Source organism: Mus musculus, chromosome 8, assembly GCF_000001635.26.
Source record: "Mus musculus strain C57BL/6J chromosome 8, GRCm38.p6 C57BL/6J".
NCBI classification, from domain to species: Eukaryota; Metazoa; Chordata; class Mammalia; order Rodentia; family Muridae; genus Mus; species Mus musculus.
In genome coordinates, this window is record NC_000074.6 from 110405435 (window position 1) to 110425247 (window position 19813).

General features: G+C 44.5%; 1 protein-coding gene and 1 non-coding gene across 8 annotated transcripts in view; one reads left to right on the forward strand and one right to left on the reverse strand.

Annotated features, from left to right (window-relative positions):
* Hydin (HYDIN, axonemal central pair apparatus protein) overlaps window positions 1-19813 on the forward strand; it is a 343286-nt gene that overhangs the window by 138467 nt on the left and 185006 nt on the right. For all 7 annotated transcript variants that reach the window (XM_030243552.1, NM_172916.2, XM_030243556.1 and 4 more), the window contains 5 exons: window positions 5009-5244; window positions 7779-7879; window positions 10270-10405; window positions 12934-13098; window positions 14290-14442. In XM_030243552.1, the coding sequence (XP_030099412.1) occupies window positions 5009-5244; window positions 7779-7879; window positions 10270-10405; window positions 12934-13098; window positions 14290-14442 (791 nt within the window). The remainder of the gene's footprint in view (window positions 1-5008; window positions 5245-7778; window positions 7880-10269; window positions 10406-12933; window positions 13099-14289; window positions 14443-19813) is intronic.
* Gm23627 lies at window positions 15927-16033 on the reverse strand. Its single transcript, XR_003947640.1, has one exon. It is a non-coding gene; the product is annotated as a U6 spliceosomal RNA (small nuclear RNA).

Genomic DNA, 19813 nt, shown 5'->3' on the forward strand with positions numbered 1-19813 from the left:
CCTATCTCTATAAATCTATCCTGGTAATAGGAATGGCCCACATAGACTCATGTGTCCATAGGAAGTGGCACTATTAGGAGGCACAGCCTTGTTATAGTAGGTATGGCTTTGTTGGAGGAAGTTTGTCTCCAAGGAGTAGGCTTTGAGGTCTCAGAAGCTCAAGTCAAACCTAATGGATCATATTCTCTTCCTACTGCCTATGGATCCTGATGTAGAATTCTTAGCTTCTTCTCCAGCACCATGTCTGCCTGCATGCCACCATGCTTCGCGCCATGATGATAGTGAACTAAAACTCTGAACTATAAACCAGCCCCAATTTAATGTTTTCCTTTATAAGAGTTGCTATGGTCATAGTGTCTCCACAGCAATAAAACTCTAAGACATCCAGGGATCCTCCTGACCCTGTCTCCCCAGCACTTGGGATTATAAGTACACGCACCTGTCTTTTCATGAAGTGCCAGGCAGGGATCAATCTCAGATCCTCATGCTTGCAACGTGTTTCTGACTAGTTTTATATTAACTTGACACAAGTTGAGGTCATCTTGGAAGAAGGAACCTCAATTGAGAAAATGTTCCCATCGGATCAGCCTGTAGGAGAGCCTCTGGGGAATTTTTCTTGGTTAATTATTGGCATGGGAGAGCCCAGTGGTGCCATCCCCTAGGCAGACAGCCCTGGGTGTATAAAAGAGCAGGCTGTGTGAGCTATAGAGAGCAAACCAGTAAGAAGCATCCTACCATGCTCTCTGCTTCAGTGCCTGCCTCTAGATACCCCCTTGAGTTCCTGCCCCAACTTCCTTCCATGATGGGCTATTACCTGGACGTATAAGCCAAATAAACCCTGCCCTCCCCACATTGCTGTTGGTCATGATGTTTGCCACAGCAATCGAATGCAAATTAACACACCAACTAAGCAACTCCCCCATTGTAAGTTTAGAAATTGGATACAGTACTACTAGGTCTCTACCCGGGAGAAGGAAGGTTTACAAAGTTGCTTGCCATTTCTAATAGCTAGCTAGCCAAGAGGATCCCTTCCTCTGTGGCACGGTCATTTTGGTGCTGTTTCTAAATGATATGTAAAGTAATAGCTAGGCCCTGGGTACTAAGAGCTGCAAAGCTATGGATGTTGTTCTTTTTCCAGCAGTGGCACTAGCAACCTCATGCATCATGTCACTGTCTAGACATTCTGTACTCTTTGTACTTGGGATTTGGAGGCCGTGGTCGTAGTGGTGACATGTTGGCGATTTTGTTTTGCTCTCTGACAGTGCTGGGTATCAAACCCAGGGCTTTGTGCGTAGCAGGCAAGCACTCTATCAGTGCACAAAAGTCTCAGACCTGCACTGTATCTAAATGCAAATTCTGATTTGCCCAGCTGGCTGCACAGCAGCCTCCTTAGAGAGATGCTTTGGGGTTGAACTGAGGCCGTTGTAGCTCCTGGGTTCCCGTGCTCCAGGTTGAAGGATGTTCCATCTGTATTGTCATCTCATCTGGTATCTGTCCCATGGCATTTCTCCCTGTCTATATTTATCCACTGATAAAAAATTGTCAACTGAAGTAGCAGAAGCAGAAACAGCAGCAGTCGCAATAATATCTCTCTGCCTTGTTTCTTGTGGCTTTTCACTGCTGGGTCCATGGCATGCAGTACTGTGCTTGAACCCAGCAATCCTTCCCTGAGGTGCAGTTACTGTAGTTAATCAGAAGTGGAGCTTTGAGACTGCCAAATGATTTGTCAAAGACATGCAATATTGCTATTTGTTCTGAGAGCTGCTTTCAACTGGGATCTTGCCCCAGTGAGGCAAAATTTGGGCCTTGGCTGATTACAAAAAGAAACTCAGCATTTATGATCTCTCTGTGTCCTAGCCTATGTAACCAAATCCTATTCCTTAGTATAGAATTTCTCTGGAGAAAGAGAATTAGAAGTGTATTTAGTAGGTTAATCTGCTTTGATTTGAAATTAATTTCGCCCTTCTATCTAGAAGGTGATAATAAGAAAAGCCCAGATTGAGAAATGTGTGTTTAACTCCATATCCCTATTCTTCACAGTCCGTTTCACTGTTTCCTGTTTGTCTTGCTTCAGGTTGAATGAACCCACCTACTGTGGGGAAAAATAGTTCTTTAGGCAAAGACCTATTTGTAATGTGTTTGTTGGCTGCTTTGCATCTGGTGATAGGAGAATTTCAATTATTCAGAAAACATTCTATGATGGCCACCACATGCGTCATACTGCATAAAGCACATGATCTAGGTCTATAGACTTTCCCCAGATTATGGAGCTCCTATGTTCTGAATGCTTTCTGTGAATAACTACAGAAGTACCACCTCATTTGCAAAGTGACCCACCCACGTATTTCCCTCTGCTTTGTGAAGATTCTTGGCTTACTAGAAGCACTGGGATTCTCTAGTCTGTGTTCTCGATTTCCCCCACGAACTCCCAGAAGTCTCTCCAATGTCATTTAATTATTGGTCACGCACATTACTGAATCGGTGTAGTATCTTCATCACGAGGGCCCATTGTTTAGTGGTGAACTTGTGCCCCCATCCATCAACTTTTTGAAGACCCTGCTGCTGCTTCTGTGTGGTCCAATAATCCCACAGCTTCCTGTTTCTTCAAGAGATCTTATGGGTGAAGATTCCGCACAGTAGTAGAGTGCTTGCTTAGCATGCTCGAGGCCCTGGATCCCAGTTCTAGTGACAGTGATGCAGACAGGCAGACAGACAGACAGACAGACAGACAGACAGATACCTTTATTTGTTTTTATTTTATTTGTATAGGTGTTTTACCTGCATGTATGTAAGCATACCATGTGCATACAGTGTGCAGTGAAGGCTAGAAGAGGGCATCAGAGCCCCTGGACCTGGAGTCACAGAGGGTTGTGAGCTGCCTTGTAGGTGCTGGGAATCAAACCTGGGTCCTCTGCAAAAGTAATCAGTGATCTTAACCACTGAGCCATCTTAACCCCAAGAAAGTGCTGTGTTTTGGTTGTTTGTTTTGTTTTGTTTTTTAGAATGAACTTCTTAATGGGCTTCTTGGGGTCAGATAAAAATATAAATGTTGAAGGAGAATTAAATCTTGTGAGAACGTTCTCCTTCAAATCAGCGTTTGAATACAGGAAGAAGCATAAGCTACCTCTCCGATTCCCTAGGCATTCTGTCCAGTTGTTTTTAATTAATTATCCTAAGACTGACCTACAGATGCTAACTGGAAAGAATAAGGATGTTGAGCACTGTAAAATACTTTCATTCAGGTAGGACTGTGGAGAGAACAGACTGGAGATGGAATGGGTTTGGGAGCAGGAGGCTAGGCATAGCATTCATACCAATAACCATTCAGTCTTTAACAAGCCAACAACCCCTGCTGAGGCTCTGTGAAGGATATGGGGCAATACAGACTCTAGTATGAAGAACTGTTTTGAGTAAGTTTTAATATGTTTTATTCTGTGAAAAAACTTCTGGCTAGGGGAATTGGTCTGGGCAGTTGTTTGGAGGACCATGTGACTGTGAAATCCACTTTTCTTAATACCCTATTCTAGTAGACCACCTAACTAATTAACGGACATGTAGGGTAAGTATACTTTTCAGAGTCATCACTGGGCAAGATCTGAAGAGTCCAACATAGCAATTGCATGGCAGTGAAGATGATACTCCACCCGTTTCTCTGGGGTTTCTAAGAGAAGGTGGTTTGAGGCAGAGAACTCAAGGCTGCATCTAGAAGAAGCATGCCAACTATCCTGTAGTTATTCTTGATCTAAAAGTGACAGCAACTTAAAAGCCACCCAAGAAATCCAGCCAAAAGTCTATTTATTGCTTTCCCAGCAAAGGAGACCTACATCTCTTACAAAAGGAATGTGAGTTTCACCAAATGGAAGCCAGTGGGGCTAGATATACCCTGACACAGGACTCTGGGGAGGTGCACTAGTCGTCTTCTCTGGCTGGATCTAACTCAGATCACCAAGTCTTTCCTGGGAGGGGATATTATCACATCCTATGTCAACAGCCCCGAGAGCATGGTTCTCAGAAAGGAACAGTACAAATTTTGTCACCTCTTGGCACAGTTCTAGATCAAACAGCAGACAAAAGTACGCAGCCTTTTCCTTTCACACACTGGCAAACAGGACTAGTACAATTCTACATTTTAAAAATCTGTGAGATCAAAGGCAAAATACACTTCTACAAGACAACTTACAATAACGAACAGTCAAGGCTGCTTCTTTAGATGGGCCTGGGTGACAACCGAGGGCCTTGTTTTATATTGCTGTTTAACCTCCACGACTAAATGCATGATAAATACTTTAGTTAAGTCATGAATGCATGAAGTGTATGTGTTGGTGTATGACTGGGGATTTAAGGAGCTAACAGGGAATGGATATAAGCAGAGGGAATGACACACATCTGTGAAGATAAAGATGTCACAGTGAGACCCTAGTTTGTATATACATTAAACATAGTTTTAAAGAGGGCCTGGGGATGAGGCTGAGACACTGAAGTGCCAGGAGGGCAATGGAACCTGAGATTGATCGACCGGAACCCACGTGAACTATCTGGACGCAGTGGGGCATACTTAAGATACCAAATTTGGAAAGGGAGAGAGACAGGGGTCCTTGAGTTTTGCTGGATATCCAGTTTCCCCCAACCAGGAAACCCCAGGCTCAGTGAAAGATCCTGAATCAAAAAACTAAAGTGTATAGAGGAAAACACCTGATATTGAGCTCTGACCTGTACGCATACACCCACCACATTAAATAAATAAATAAATAAATAAATAAATAAATAAATAAATAAATAAAATACACACATACACATGCATGCACATGCATACACATACATACATATACATACATATAAATACATATACATACATACTTATTTACTTACTTACTTAAGACAAGTTAGAAAGTAATGAGACATAGTAATGCATTATATATACAATCCTAAGTCATTGCCTTAGGATTTGTTGATCAAGGGAGGCTACTGGGGGAAAGAAGTCTTTCTCACCTCAAATTTTATCTTCCAGGATTTCCCCATACCTTGATGTGTTCCCTCAATAATACATCTTTGGTCCCCATGACCTTCAAACTGCGTGTCCGCGGCGATGGCGAAGGCATGAGTAGCATCCCAAGTTACTCTCAGGAGTCAGACAGCAAGCAATGGTCCGGGATTAATACAGAAATGCCTACCACAAAACCCAAAGAATTCACCATCTCTCCCAACAGTGGCACCATCCGTGCCCAGGGCTTTACTGCCATCAAGGTAAAGTGTGCAGCTGTCAGCACACACAGCCAAACACCCACCACCTTTCAGATAGCCACTGATATGTCACCTAGGGGTTTCTGTCCAAGGACAGTGATAGGGAATGCCGTGGGGAAACCACACGCAAAGCTGGGCCATGTAGGGACTAAGCCTCTGAGATCACAGAACCAGATGCAAATAGGTTGGGCAAAGAAATTCACACTGCTCAGGTTACCGGAGTCGCTAAGGTTGGAGACAGTGTTCAGCCAATTCTAGCAAGACAGTCCTCAATTAGCTGAGTAGAGAGACAAATTTCCATGGAAAGAGGAACAAAGCTATCCAGTGGCTCCCACTCCCCAGTCCTCTTGGGGTCCTGACATGAGACTTGCTTCTGGCCTGGATATGGCCCCACTCATCATCACGATCTCAGCCCTAGCCTCTCCTCAGAGGTAGTCTGACCAATTGTTGGAACCAGATAAGATCTCTTTCCAGGCAAAAAGAGCCTTCTCTTTCTCCAGCTTGAGATTCCAGGAGCTGATGGGGAGAGGGACTCCAGTATCTTGGGGACTATTGTTTCAATAATCTAATGGCCAAAAGGAGATCCCAAGTGTCTTTAGAATAACCTTGTTCTCACCAGACCAGACAAACCCCAGTTAAATGGATATCCACTGAGTCTAACATGAATGCAGAACCAGTATCTTCATAGGAGCCGTGGCTTCTAGTTATTTCTAGTACAATCCCTGTTCCATACAGACAACACACCCACTGACTCTAATAGAGGAGTGGAAGAACCCGGAGTCTGGCTTCAGATTCAGGTCCTCCACAGCCATACACATCCGGCCTTATGCCAAGCTGACAGCTAGGCCAATCAGGTTCGCAGTATAAATCTGGATCCTGGCAAATGTGGGTGCCATGTGCCTTTCCACTAGAGCTTTGGATTTAAGTCCACGGGAAGAGAGATACGAAGGGTGCCCAGCACCCTACTTGGTCTGAAATCAGAACAGTGAGGTGGCCATAGTGGTGCCTCATGGTGCCCCCAGCAGGGTTACTTCATAGTTAACCAAGAAAGGCTTCAGTCTTCTCTCTTCACCTTTGCTTCTCCAGACACCAGGATTTTGCAAAAGGGAAGGTTGCTAAATCCAAGTGGTTTCTGGGAAGGAAAGACCTCACAGCTAGAATGGCTAATTCTGTAGATATTATCATTGAATATTCATTCAATCCAGCAACTGTCTCATCCCCAGGTTTGTTGGAGATGCTTTTCAATATCTCACCTCAACTCTATTCATTTCAACTCTTCTTTTCCTGGAATGTTCAGCCATTCCATGGGCTTCTCCAGGGGTCTAGAGAAACTCGCTCTGTTGTTACATTCTCTCTGGAGATGGCTAACTGACTTTCCCTGGAAGGAGCTCAGCTCTGGTGGCTTTATTTTTCACTTGGTCCTCAACCTCCTCCATATCATCTATCTGTCCTTTTACCCCTGGAGATACCACAGGAGTGTGGAAAGACAGTGTCTCCCCACCAGCCTACTGCCGGACCCCCTTAGCTTTCTTCCTACCTCATCCCAATGCATAAACAAAGGGGCTCAACTATTCCGGCACCTCTGCTTCTCTCTGAGCCAGACAATTTCCCTTTCCAAATCAATGCCTTCCTTTTCATTTTTTTTTTTTTTGTATATTTTTGGCAAAAACCTCCTCCGAGCTTCAGCTTTCCCTCCTGATCTGCACTTTCAGCCAGGTCTATGTGGACTCAAATTTGCATGCAGCAATTCCCTCTGCAACCAACAAGATTTTAATTAGTACCCGATACATAATTTATAGACAGAAAGCCCTTCGCCCATGCCAGAAGCTGTTTTCCAAACTAACAAGTATCGTTTCCAGTCGAAAACATTTTGAAGCAATTAAAAGTTGTAACGAGGCTTTCAGAGGGCCTAAAGACAAAGTTTCACAGCAGTAAATACAAACATAGGGGAGAGTGTTCTGGGGAGAGATTGTCCTCGGGTGGACCTGGCTTTGGACCTTTCTATTTTTCTGCTAAAAATGGAAAGGAGAGGCAAATTTTTAGTTTGAAAAACAGATTGCCCGTGCAAGTTTCTAAAGTTTACATAGTTATTCTCATGTCCCTTTGATACAAGAGAAAATTCACTATACTGTTTCTTCCATTATATTGAAGTTCAGTCATTTAGTTCGCCCCCAGGAGCATAAGGAACAATTTAAACAGCAATAATTAAAGTCTGTCTGATATGTTTGAAGTCTCTCACCATCTGTGGTCATCCTCCCCTTTGTGTAGTCGGTATGTAGTCCCCATGATAAATGTCACCCCAGAAATGAGTCAGCCTATAACGCTAACACTGAGTCTCTAACTCAGCATACGAAAGCATCCACCATGCCCTGACCCCATCATGTAATGTGTTCAGTGTAAACCACCATCCATCTTATGAAACAGGCCACTTAAGAAGCCACACTGGCGCTGACACAAATGTTCTCCCCTGGCTCCCGGCTCCCCCATGCAGAAAGCTAGCCTTTCAGAACAGCAACGTGTCACCTTTTTCTTCCCAGGTGACCTTGTGTTCCAACACCGTGCAGAAATACGAGCTGGCGCTGGTGGTAGACGTGGAGGGTATCGGAGAAGAAGTGCTGGCACTCTTAATTACAGCCAGGTAGCATACATCTGTTCCTCTCTGCCAGTGTCCTCCCTTCCCCGTGGGCCCAGGTCAGGCTGCCCCCCACAAGGCAATTGGCCTGCTAAACCTGAGTACTGGATTCCTCTTGCCTTCCTGGGGATGGGAAATGGAATCAGGGGTGCAAAGGGCAAAGTTTTAAAACAGAGAATGTTTATAAAGGACCTCTGGCCGAGATACCAAGGACCAAAAGGCTTTATGTGTGCCCCATACTGCTCTCTGATGAGTCTTTCAAAGTAAAGGAACTGAAAGGATTCATCAGGGAGGTAACGAGTTGCTAAGTTTTATTTTGAGGTTTTTTTTTTTTAATGTGATCTATTTCAAGGTCAGGTAGGAAAAGGTGCTGCTGTCAGTCTCTAATAATATAAACTCATCATCTTCACTCTGTGTGTATGCACACAGACAAGCGTGTGTCTGTGTGTTGTACATGTATGTGTGTGCACATGAGTGTAGGGAGGCGCCTGCTCCAGTGTGCACATGTAGAGATCAGAGATTGATCCTGTGTGTTCTTTCCCCGTCAATCTCCACCTCATTCTTGAGGCAGGGCCTCTCACTGAACCCAGAGCTCACCAGTTTTCCCTAGAGTAGCTGCCGCTGGAGCATCCGAGATCCACTTGTCTCTGCCCCGACACTTGAAGCTTTTATCCGAGTACAGGAGATCCTAACTCAGCTCTTCACGCTTGCACAGCAAGCACTTTATCTACAGCTCCGTCTCCCAGGCACCCAGCTTCTCCCTCTTTTTCAGTGAGTCAGTCGGGATCCCTGAAGTTAGGTTTAAAGAGGAGCTGCACGCTTTCCACAGCAAATGGCTGTGGACAGAAAGGACACAGCAGAGCTGGTGCATCATTACCTGGGAGTTAGGTCTTAGGAGTCTTAGAAAGACACACCTTAAAGAGGATACAGACATGCTGATTGGTGGGGGTGGGGTGGGGTGGGGATAATAACCTTGTGTTGGATGCTTGAATGTAGACAGATATCAGCCTGGAAGGAACTAGACCTCTTGCTGCCTCAGCCTGCTTAAATGTCACTACAATCCAACTTTGTCTTGCTGAGAAGAGGAAAGGCTCTTTGGTTCAGTCTGTACCTTTGTGGGCTCTGCTTTTTGCTTTGGCTTTGACCTTGCACTTGATTTCTGTACTGGCTCTTTCTGGTTCTCTTCAGCCTCCTCTCCCTGCAGCTATTCTGAATTGTAAAATAATAATAATAATGCCTAAAGGGGCCATGAGTTTCCTGCTAAGGTTTGCTGTGACCCCTGTAAAACATCGTCCGCCACCTCGGCCACATGGGCTTGGGAAGCAAAGGAATAGCTTTGAGGAAGTCATTGGGTCAACTAGCAACTTCCATGCCAACTAAAAATAAGCATTCATCCCTGGTCAGAAACAGACCTAGGGTTAAAGGGAGATCCAAAAGTTATCATGTCCTGTGTCGTCTGTCGGAACTGCTTGCTGACTCCCACCAGAAGAGCTTCTCTTAGAACTTGTGCCCAACAGTACCCGCTCAGAAAGCCAGCAGTGACTAGCCGTGCCCTAGCCCCAGGCTCATCCCCTCTGGCTGTGCACTTACACCCTCCTGGCTGCTTCAGCCACCCTAAGAGTAACTAAACAATGTCATCCAACCTCCTGAATGACTTTCACTTTTCTCCCGAGAGGGTGAGATGTGAGACAGAAAGCAGGTGACTCAAAGAGACTTAGGCTGGACTTTGTGAGGTCAGCATTAAACTGGACTCCACGGAATTTAAAAAAAAAAAAAAAAGCAGTTCTCTTCCTCTTTGTGCTGCATGTCAGGACTGTGAGGGGCATAGAGCAGGTGAAACACTGAGAGCAGAGACGTGGCATAGAACCCAAGTCACCCACAGGGCTACACGCAAGGAGTGTGGGCACAGCTCCAGTCCTACGCTGAGCTGCAGGAGACAACAACTCTGCACAGGAATTAGAATTGTTATTGTTATTTAAATAATCCAAGCTTTGACCTTGGAGGCTTTCTAACCCACCCAAGCAGTACAGCCAGTTAAGCCTCTGTGCAGGTGGCCTTGGCCTGATTTTTGACACAGACGCAGGCCCACTACCCTAATGAACTTAGCTATGGGGCCCTTCACAAAGGAAGAACACAGTGAAAAGAATCAATGGGAAGGGTTGTTGCTACACAGCACAGGCAGCTATTTAAAGAGGTCTACCTCTAGTTCTTTCTGATTAATTAATGGTAAATGGGGCCTAAAAGAGAGAGAGAACAGGACAGAAGAGTAGAAACAGTTACTTGTTCCCCAGGATGCCCCCTCTTATTGTTATAAGAGAAAACCCACTATGTAACAGTTACTGTTGCATTTAGCTTAGCTCTCCATTTTGAACTGTTTAATGGACTCCTTCGAGCAGGTGTGTGGTCCCCAAGCTCCAGTTGGTGACTACAGAGGTGGACTTTGGGCGCTGCTTCCTGAAGTACCCATATGAGAAGACCATCCAGCTTGTCAATCATGATGACCTTCCTGGATGCTATAAGGTCCTGCCTCAGGTGGGTTACTCTGTCCTTCTTCCATGTTGACCTCTCTTCCCGTGGACTCCCTCAATGAAAAAGAGGCATCCCTCTGAGAAGCTGTGGTGGCCCTGGGCCCATGACCTCCTGTGCTTCTGAGTTTTAACCCTCAGACGATTGGGGTGCAAGCTTAGGGAGCCACAGCTGGATTGCTGTCTGTGTGACCGAGCAGCTGCAGGTGTAAACGATTGTTAATTTCCCAAGGAAATTGTCCTTGATAAAGAAGAGAAAGTGTCAATTAAACCAACATGCAGAAGTGCACCTGCAGATAATTGCCTGTGAATTAAGCATGCTTGGGAAATGAGCTGGGAGATCTCACTTGTACCCATGGCCAGGGTTGAACAGCATCACCAAAATACGGTGATGAAAAGTTTATAAATGAACCCTTTGGACCAGAAATCTAGAGGTTACAGAGAAAGAGAGACTGTGTCTTAATTCCCATGAAATACACCCCCTTCCACACATCACACCTGGCAATGTGGGGGACCTAACAGGTCACATGTGCAGAAAATTCAGAAATATTTATATATTATTTATATATTTATAATATTTAAATATTTATATAGAGCAATGGAAGGTCACTAATGACATATGATTTACAAAGAATGCATTTGGGCTTCAACTTTGGGTCTGTGCGTATAGACTACAATATAAACTCATGAGGGGTGGGGTAGAGGTAAGGAGTAATTTGGATGTTTAGTTACTTTCCTGTTGCTATGATAAGATATGACACAAAAGAGCTTATAGAAGAAATAGTTTATTCTGACTTGTAGAAGAAATAGGTTAGGGGCCCATGATGACAGGAAGGCATGGCAACAATCAAATGTAGCAAGAAGTTAGTTGAGTACATTTCAACATGCAGATAGCAGAGAGGGCAAACTGGAGTGGAGGGGGCTACAACCCCTCAGTTGTGTACTTCTTCAAGCAAGGTTGCACATCCTACAATAACACAACCAACTAGGGACCAAGTGTTCCCATACCTGAGCTGACAGGTAACATCATTCAAACCACTACAGAGGTTTATTTGGTCCCAAGTCAAGTGTTTTGTGGGGACACAGAATAAAGATTTGGGCTGCATCTGAGAAATACAGCCAAGGAAGATGGTAGCCACTGGTCAAAACATGACCAGACGCTTCTCTTCAGCTCTTGTCATCTTTTGTAATGAAAACTTGGAAGGGGGAGGGGCAGTATGTTTGGAGTAACCAAAATGTGGCCCATGTCATCTCCAAACCTAAGTCTTGAGAAGCGCCAACTCAGGCGTTTAAAATGAACAAAGAAGGCTAAGCCAGGACCAGATGGCCACCTCTCACTAGCCAAAGGGATATTACAAAGGAGAGGAAGTTGAAATTATTATGTGGGCTTCTCTTGACATAAGCAGAAATCAGGAACCAAGCTACAGAACACATCTAACACATACTCAGGAGCAGAAGAGAGGGCCCTGCAATGTGCATGGTCATCTCAAGAACTCAGAGCAGAGCCTGCATCCAGGGATAGGGGAAGTATGTTCAACATATGGGAGCTGGGAACCTGCCTTGGGTGAATTATTGAAGGGGAAGCTTGCATCAAGATACTTAGTATTTTTTCACCACATGTTCTAAGATATTAAAATAATTTTTAAAAACTATAGTGGATAAAATATCAGTATCTGGATAAAAGGTCACATTATAGACCTTTTCCCTTTTGTCTCAGGCTCCAGAGGGCTCAGCCAAGGAGTGATATAGAATGATAGAGCGTTGTGAAGCTATGTTAGGCCAGGCCAGATGCAGAAAGGGTAGGGATGTTCCAGAAGGGTGAAAGCCATAGGCTGTGCCTTGCTGCTGGGACCTAAGGCCCTCAGGAAGGTTTTCAGAATTACCCCCAACCTACAGTGTCAGCTTTGGGCCAGAAAGTGAACTTGGAAAAAGGAGAAGCCAGGCTCCAAAATCTATCCATTGGGCATGCAGGTGGACACATGCAGTAGAAAAGGACTTCACTGGATGCCCTCGGAGCAAGCCACCCCCTGAAGCTTTCCGGGGGTGGGTGTGGGGGTAACTAGAGCAAATTCAAGAAAAAAGTGTCTGTGGCAGGTCAAGGAGAACAGCGGGCTAAGAAGGGGATCACAAGAGTAAAGGACTGCAGGTGGGGCGGGGACCGCGTGTTCAGAAAGTGCTGGCGGCATGACCTGCATTAATGGAGTGCAGAGGTCTAAGGCAGTGGGAAATGAAGCATGAAGGCACCAAGGACCCAGCTGTAGACCTTGGTCATGAATGGTGATTGTCCTGAATGCCTGCTGTGCTCACTCCCTGCATCCCACTCTTCTAGGAGCCTGGGATTTTTCCCCCCACACTCCACTTAACCTAATGTCCTATTGGCTGAATCAAGGTCTTTGTCCCATAGGCTTCTCTAAATGATGAGATATTCCTAATAACTCTCCATGGACTCTGAACAACACTTGCTTCAAAATAAACCATTATGGCGTTTGTTCTCCTCTAAGCATGGCTTGTCTCCCCTGGTTTGTTTCTCTGCAGCTGTATGAGAATTCACCCCCTGTGCTGCTCTCCAGCCCCTCCCCCTGTGGGGTCATCTCCCCCCACAGCACTGTGAGCATACCACTAGCCTTGGAGACACAGGTCATTGGCGCACATCGATCCATAGTTTACATCTCCGTCTTTGGGAGCCAGGAAGCCCCTCTGGTGAGTCAGTTTTCAGAATCGCCATCAAGGTCACATGCTCCCTACCATAGAGGCTTTTAGCTTCTTCCTTGGAGGGGTGCGTCGTTATCGTGTATCATTTGGTTTTTACAGTTACAAGGCTTTATGTTTTCATTCTGCAGAAGTAAAACATGTGTGTTATATTACCTGAAGAAACTGTATGCAGATGCATCCAGAAGTTGTGAGGTAGTATAGGAAGGAATTGTCCTTAAGCCTAACTTGAGTAGCACTATTTTCATATGCATATTTCATATTCATGCACACACACACATGCACATGCACACACAAACACAAACACAACACATGTATACATGGTTGGTGCCTCTCCATGGTCAGCATATCTGTATGTTCAACAAGCTCCTAGTTGTTCCAAGAGCAAAGCTAAGCTTGGCCATCACTCGGTCACCTACAGGCTGTTCCTCAGATCTTCTCCTGTAGAGCAACTACATCAACAGTCACCCAAGTTTACCTACTGGAGCTGTTAAGCGTCTCTCCAGGCAAGGTAGGGGAAAACCACTGAAAACTGCTGCTTAGGCTGAACTGATAAATCTTAAGTCTTAATGGAGTTTGTTTTCCTGGGTATTCAGTTTCCTTGGAAGCTGGTTAGTGTCAGTTGAGTGGATTCTGATGAGCTACGGAGCACAATGAGCTCAGTGTTTGCTTTGACCTCTTCTGTGTAAGATGCTATAGGCGATCAACAGCAGGCCAGCATCTCCCGCATGGCTCACTGTGACCACCCCCCCTCACACTCTGCACACATACTATTGGTGAAGAAGGCAGCTAGTGCTTTAGGAAAGAAAAGGACCCGTGCAGTTCAAAGTGTGAATTTCAGCCACCAACCTGTGTGATAGCTTTGCCTGTCAGCCGTTACCGGAATGGAAAAGCTGGGTATTAAATTCAGATATATCACAGCAACACATAACTTCAGGTGTTCTCGAGAACAGATGGCTGAATGGGACAGACAGCTCCCAGGATCTGATTTTCTCTACTCTGTGACCTGGGCTGGCCCAGGGAAGCTGATCACCCCAGGGAGGTGTGCCAGGCTAGACAAACAGGTCTGACCACACGTGTTCATCTCTGTGTCCCTCTGACCACAGAGAACCAGCGGGAAGGGATGTGAGCTCATACCAGCACCCTTACCTGGTCCTTTGTTCTTCCTCTTTTGGAATGCAGGCATGTAACATACAGAGTATTGGAGAAGGCCCCGTGATCTTCATACATCCCACTCAAATCGACTTTGGCAATATCTACGTCCTGAAGGACACCTCCAGAATTCTCCAGCTCTCTAACCAGTCCTTCATCCCTGCAGTATTTCGGGTTCGCATGGTGAGTAAGTCCTGGGCTATCACAGCTTTGGCTTGTGTCCAGTGTCCCTATTTTTAGCAACATGTGTTTAAAAATGAGTTGCCAGAGCAGAGATTCTCATGGCTAAGCAGTAGGAAACTGTGTGGCTCCCATCCTTAGTTCTCTTTATTATAGTCCTTTTGTTAACCAAGAAGCACAATATACATATTTGGTAAGCAAGCAGATACAGTTCATATAATTCCATTTGGGAAGATGTTTGAGAAGCAACCAGCTGTAGCTCTCACTGAAGACATTAGCTCCAAGCCCTCTGAAGAACATTGTCTCTTTGATTCCTGTTGGATATACATTTCTTAGTTTGCTTTTTGTTTGTTGGTTCGTTTGATGGTTTAGTTTTGTTTGGTTTTGTTCTTCCCTTTCTTCAGAGACTATTTCAATGCAATTTATAAGGATGTATCAAGGCCAGAGAGATGGTTACACAGTTTAGAGTCCTTGCTGAACTTAGTTCTCAGTACCTATATTGGATGGCTAACTCCAGCTCCAAGTGATCCAGCACCCCCTTTTGGCCTCCACAGGCAATTGCACTCATGAATACACATACACACAGAAACACGCAAATTAAAAATAAAATAATTCTCATAAGGACGGATCACACATAAGATACTATATGCCAAAAATGGAAATTAAAGAAAACAACAAGGCAAGGTATATATGTTAAAATGAGTCTGTCTCAGACCTGCATAACTCATGAGTATGATTTAGATCTGCTAGCCACAATAAGCCCTTATTTATTTACTTATTTAATTTATTTGTTCAAAAAAGAGATAATATTGGGTTGGTTTGGGGAGGTATGGCACACATTTTTTTAACTTGGGTATTTGTTATGTTGGTTGGGTTTTTTGCTTGTTTGTTTGCTTGTCAAATTTAGGAATATTTCTACTCTAGTCATTAAAAGTGCCATTAACTTTAAAACTGGTTTTCCAAATTTAAACATAAAATTATAACCGGTATTATTGTCTTCCTATCTCTGAATTATTGTCATCTGGTTAGGAGCTGTCAATTTTTCTGAAAAATCAAATATTATTATTTTCATAGCAATCACTATTGAAAGGAATAGAATTAACACTTTCTCCTGACTCAAAACAGCTCACCAGACATTGGTCCCAATTAGCAGCCTTTATTCCTCATCCTGATTCATCTTTATCATCATTTTCCTTATTCTTCATCAAGCCACGGTCATATAGAGACATTCATTGCTCTTTTCCTTTTTTAAAAATTTTTTTTCAATTTTTATTAGATATTTTCTTCATTTACATTTCAAATGCTATCCCGAAAGTCCCATATACCCTCCCCCCACCCTGCTCCCCTACCCACCCACTACCACTTCTTGGCCCTGGCATTCCCCTGTACTGGGGCATATAAAGTTTGCAAGACCAAGGGGGCCTCTCTTCCCATTGATGGCCAACTAGGCCATATTCTGCTACATATGCAGCTAGAGACCCAAGCTCAAAATTATGGAACGCTTCACGGATTTGCGTGTCATCCTTGTGCAGGGGCCATGCTAATCTTCTCTGTATTGTTCCAATTTTAGTATATGTGCTGCCGAAGCGAGCACTCACTGCTCTTTTCAACATGAGGGCCCAACATCTAGATTTTTTTTTTGTCTAGAGAACATTATTTAATAATTGATAGAAGAAAGTCCTGTCGAGAAAAAAAAATGTACTATTGACATTCATGGCTGCACTTGGTAGAAATTGTGAAGTCTTGCCTAGGAAATGTTGCTTTGTGGTCCAGTATGAAATTGGCCCTAGGAAAAGAAAGGAGTCAGTGACCCTCATTGAGAACCTAGGGGACTCAGCTAGGCCTGGGGACAACAGAGGGAAGACACAGGCAACCCAGAGAACCTCCAAACACACATTGCAGCTGTTCCCTCCCACTCACAAATCTCTATGTTTTACTTTTCTTTTCAAAAAGTTTTATTTTTACTGTTGCTGCTGCTGCTGGTGGTGGTGATGATGGTGATGGGGGGGGTGTTGTTACTGATGATGATACTGGTGATGGTGGTGGTGGTGATGATGATGGTGGGGGGTGGGGGGTTGCTGCTGCTGCTACTCCTACTGGTGATGGTGGTGGTGATAGTGGTGTTAGTGGAGGCTGTGGTAGTGATGGGGATAGTGGTGGGGTGGTGATGATGGTGGTGGTGGAGATATGTGCACTGCATATGCATGCAAATACCTGAAGAAACTAGAAGAGAACAGCAGGTCCCTGGAGCTAGAGTTATAGGTAGTTATGAGCCAACCCAATGTGGGTGCTGGGAACTCAGGTCCTTTGCAAGAATAGCATATGCTGTTACCCATACAGCCATCCCTCTATCCCCCAGATTTCACTTTTAATGGCAATTTTTGATATATTTCAAAACACAGAAAGTATATCAAGGATCTTTTTATTAATATGGAGTATACAGTGAATGGTCCAGCTGGCTTACTAAAACAGTGCTTTTCTTCCTTCCCACAAAGATTTTTATGATCCCATGTCCCAACATAGATATTTCCTTACATCAGAGCCACGCATGTAACACAAGCAATACACTGCTGGCTGTGTTTGGCCTCCATCTGCTCCTGGAGTGTTGGTGGAGTTTAGGCAAGTGTGAAATAGTCTCCACTGAAGTTATCTTAGTTGAAAACTGAATTCCTTTTATGTGGTAGCTGGGGTTTTGTGAATTTCCTGATAAATATGCATTAATGTTATAGAAACCGAATTTGTAGGCTGCCAAGCATTAGGGACGAGTCTTGACGAATGCTCACTTGCTCTCTCACCAAGCCTGCCACAGATCCAGAGCCCCACAGCCTCTTCTTGCTGGCTATCCTGATAGAAGGGGTCATTCTCTCTCCTCTCTTGGCTGTCAGAAAACGCCATCCTTCCCCAGATGCTCCCTGCCGTCAGCAGTCTGCTGCAATCTGTATCATGCAGGGCCACATGCATCACGGTCACCACTGTGATCAAAGTCTCCCTTAGCAAGAAACATACAGCTGAAGGGGCCAGAAGACAGGAAGTGGAAAGCTCTCCCTCAAGGTGATGTCAGGAACTTTAAAGACAGTTTAAAGTTTAATGTCTTAAAAATACATACTAGATTTTAAAAAGAGATAAAAATGAGACCTCTTTTAAAAGTTTAGAATAAAAGAACATATGCATGGTATATGTGTATATATGTATAGATCTGTAAAATTTTAACTTATCCTTAGTTAATGTCCCATGAATGGATCTCTATTTCTTTAGAGTAAATTGTGTATTGGTTTTATTTCTGTTGCTAAAATCCCCAGGAAAAGCAATTTGAGGGGAGTGTGGTGGTTTGAATATGTTTGGCCCATGGGAAGTGGCATTATTAGGAAGTGTGGCCTTGTTGGAGTAGGAGTGGCCTTGTTGGAGTAGGAGTGGCCTTGTTGGGGTGGGTGTGGCCTTGTTGGAGTGGGTGTGGCTTTGTTGGAGTAAGTATGTCCCTGTGGAGGTCTCCTATATATGCTCAAGCCTGGCCAGTAGAATCAGAGCCTTCTCTTGGCTGCCTGAGGAAGAGAGTCTCCTCCTGGCTGCCTGTGGATCAAGATATAGAACTCTTGGCCTCTCCAGCACCATGTCTGCCTGTCCATGCTTCCCACCATGATGACATTAGGCTAAACCTCTGAAACTGTAAGCCAGCCCCAATTAAATGTTTACCTTTATGAGAGATGCCATGGTCATGGTGTCTCTTCACAGCAATGAAACCTTAACTAAGTCAGGGAGAAAGGATTTCTTCTGGAAAGTCCACCATGGTGAGAAAGACTTGATAACAGGCAGGGAGCACACAGCAACAGGAGCAGCCAGCTGCCTGATCACATCATATAGCACACAGGAATCAGAGGATTTGATGGCAAGGCTATAAAACATCCTCCAGTAAGACTCCGCTTCCTAAAGATTCCATAACCTTCCCAAAGACCAGTATCAGCTCAGGTGTTCAAACACAGGAGTATGTGGGGCACACTGAATGTTCAAAACACAACTCTTGGAATACCACACACACACACATATATCTAGAGGGCAGCCAGGGAGGAGTCTTATTTGGGGCAACAGACTAGAATAAATTGCTTCAGGTTTTGAAGAATAAAATGTTCTGAAATGTAAGAATCTCAAGTATAGGAAGGCTCTTTGGACAGGATGTAGGTTGTCCTGACAGAGCTAGGTCAGGAACACAGAGTCTCTGTTCACTTGGAGTAGCAGAAATGAAGTGGGCCTGGGAAAGCATCCTCAGGAGCCTGAGGTCATCAGCACGAATCCGGAGGACACATGCGATCTCTTCATGGGTGTCCCTGGCTGGGCAGACAAGGACATGGCTTAGCACTTGCTTGGAAGCATCTGGAATCCTTTTTCTTACACCCCCGATACTAATTTGGCCCTGACCACAGTTAGCGCAAAGCCTTCTGTTCAGATTTCAGTAAGACCTTGGGAGTCAGCTGGCACTGAGATAGATGTCTTTGCAGCGGCCTCTTGCCTCCGTGACTCAAGTGAGAAGCCACTGTGGTTTGATATTTAGAATTCCTGGAGCCCAGGAAAGGAAATTCTGATGCTTCATCCAAGCATGGTTGTTTTTGTTGGCTGTGCATTGAGCCACACGGTGACACAGCAGAGGGGACCCTGGTGTTCACATCTCAGACTTCCAGGCCCTGGGACACTCCCTCACCTCTACAGGGTCAGCTTTTCTTCTCTTATCTCTTTGTATATCTGTCTCATTCCATTGATAACAGTCTCTGCACTTCATTTCCAGCACCTAGCAACAGGTGTGGTAGTCATGATGGTGACAGTAAAATGAAGTCCACTGTGACAAATGGTTGTTTATTTATGGCCCCTATTGTATAGATACAATACAAACCTATGGTGATCACCATAATATAGCATAAACAGTGATAAGGACTGGTTAACTTACTGTGGAGTAAGTGGCAACCTAGCACTGTGCCTGGTGGTTTGATCCCAGAAACACGACCTTCTTTCCTGGTTCTGTACTGTTGAACTTTACCTGACCAGTCAGTGGGCATCAAAATGGCAGAAGGATTTTGATTTATATTAAGTAAGAGAATGGACATTATCCTGGACAATGCTATTTCCTTGCTCTCTGCTCAAAGACAAACCATGTAATGAATTTAATGTGAACCCAAGTCGTGCTTTTATATTAATACATAATATCTGTAAGTATTATATCTAAGTCGAGTTACTGCATGTGACACCTTGTAACTTACTGTTCACACTCGGTGCTGTGTTCCAAAACCCACCCACGTTTATGCACACGTGTCTGTCTGCTCAGCTCAGCTGCTGCATGTATTCAGCTTACTGGCATTATGGCTATCTTCTTTGACAATTGGGTTAGTGT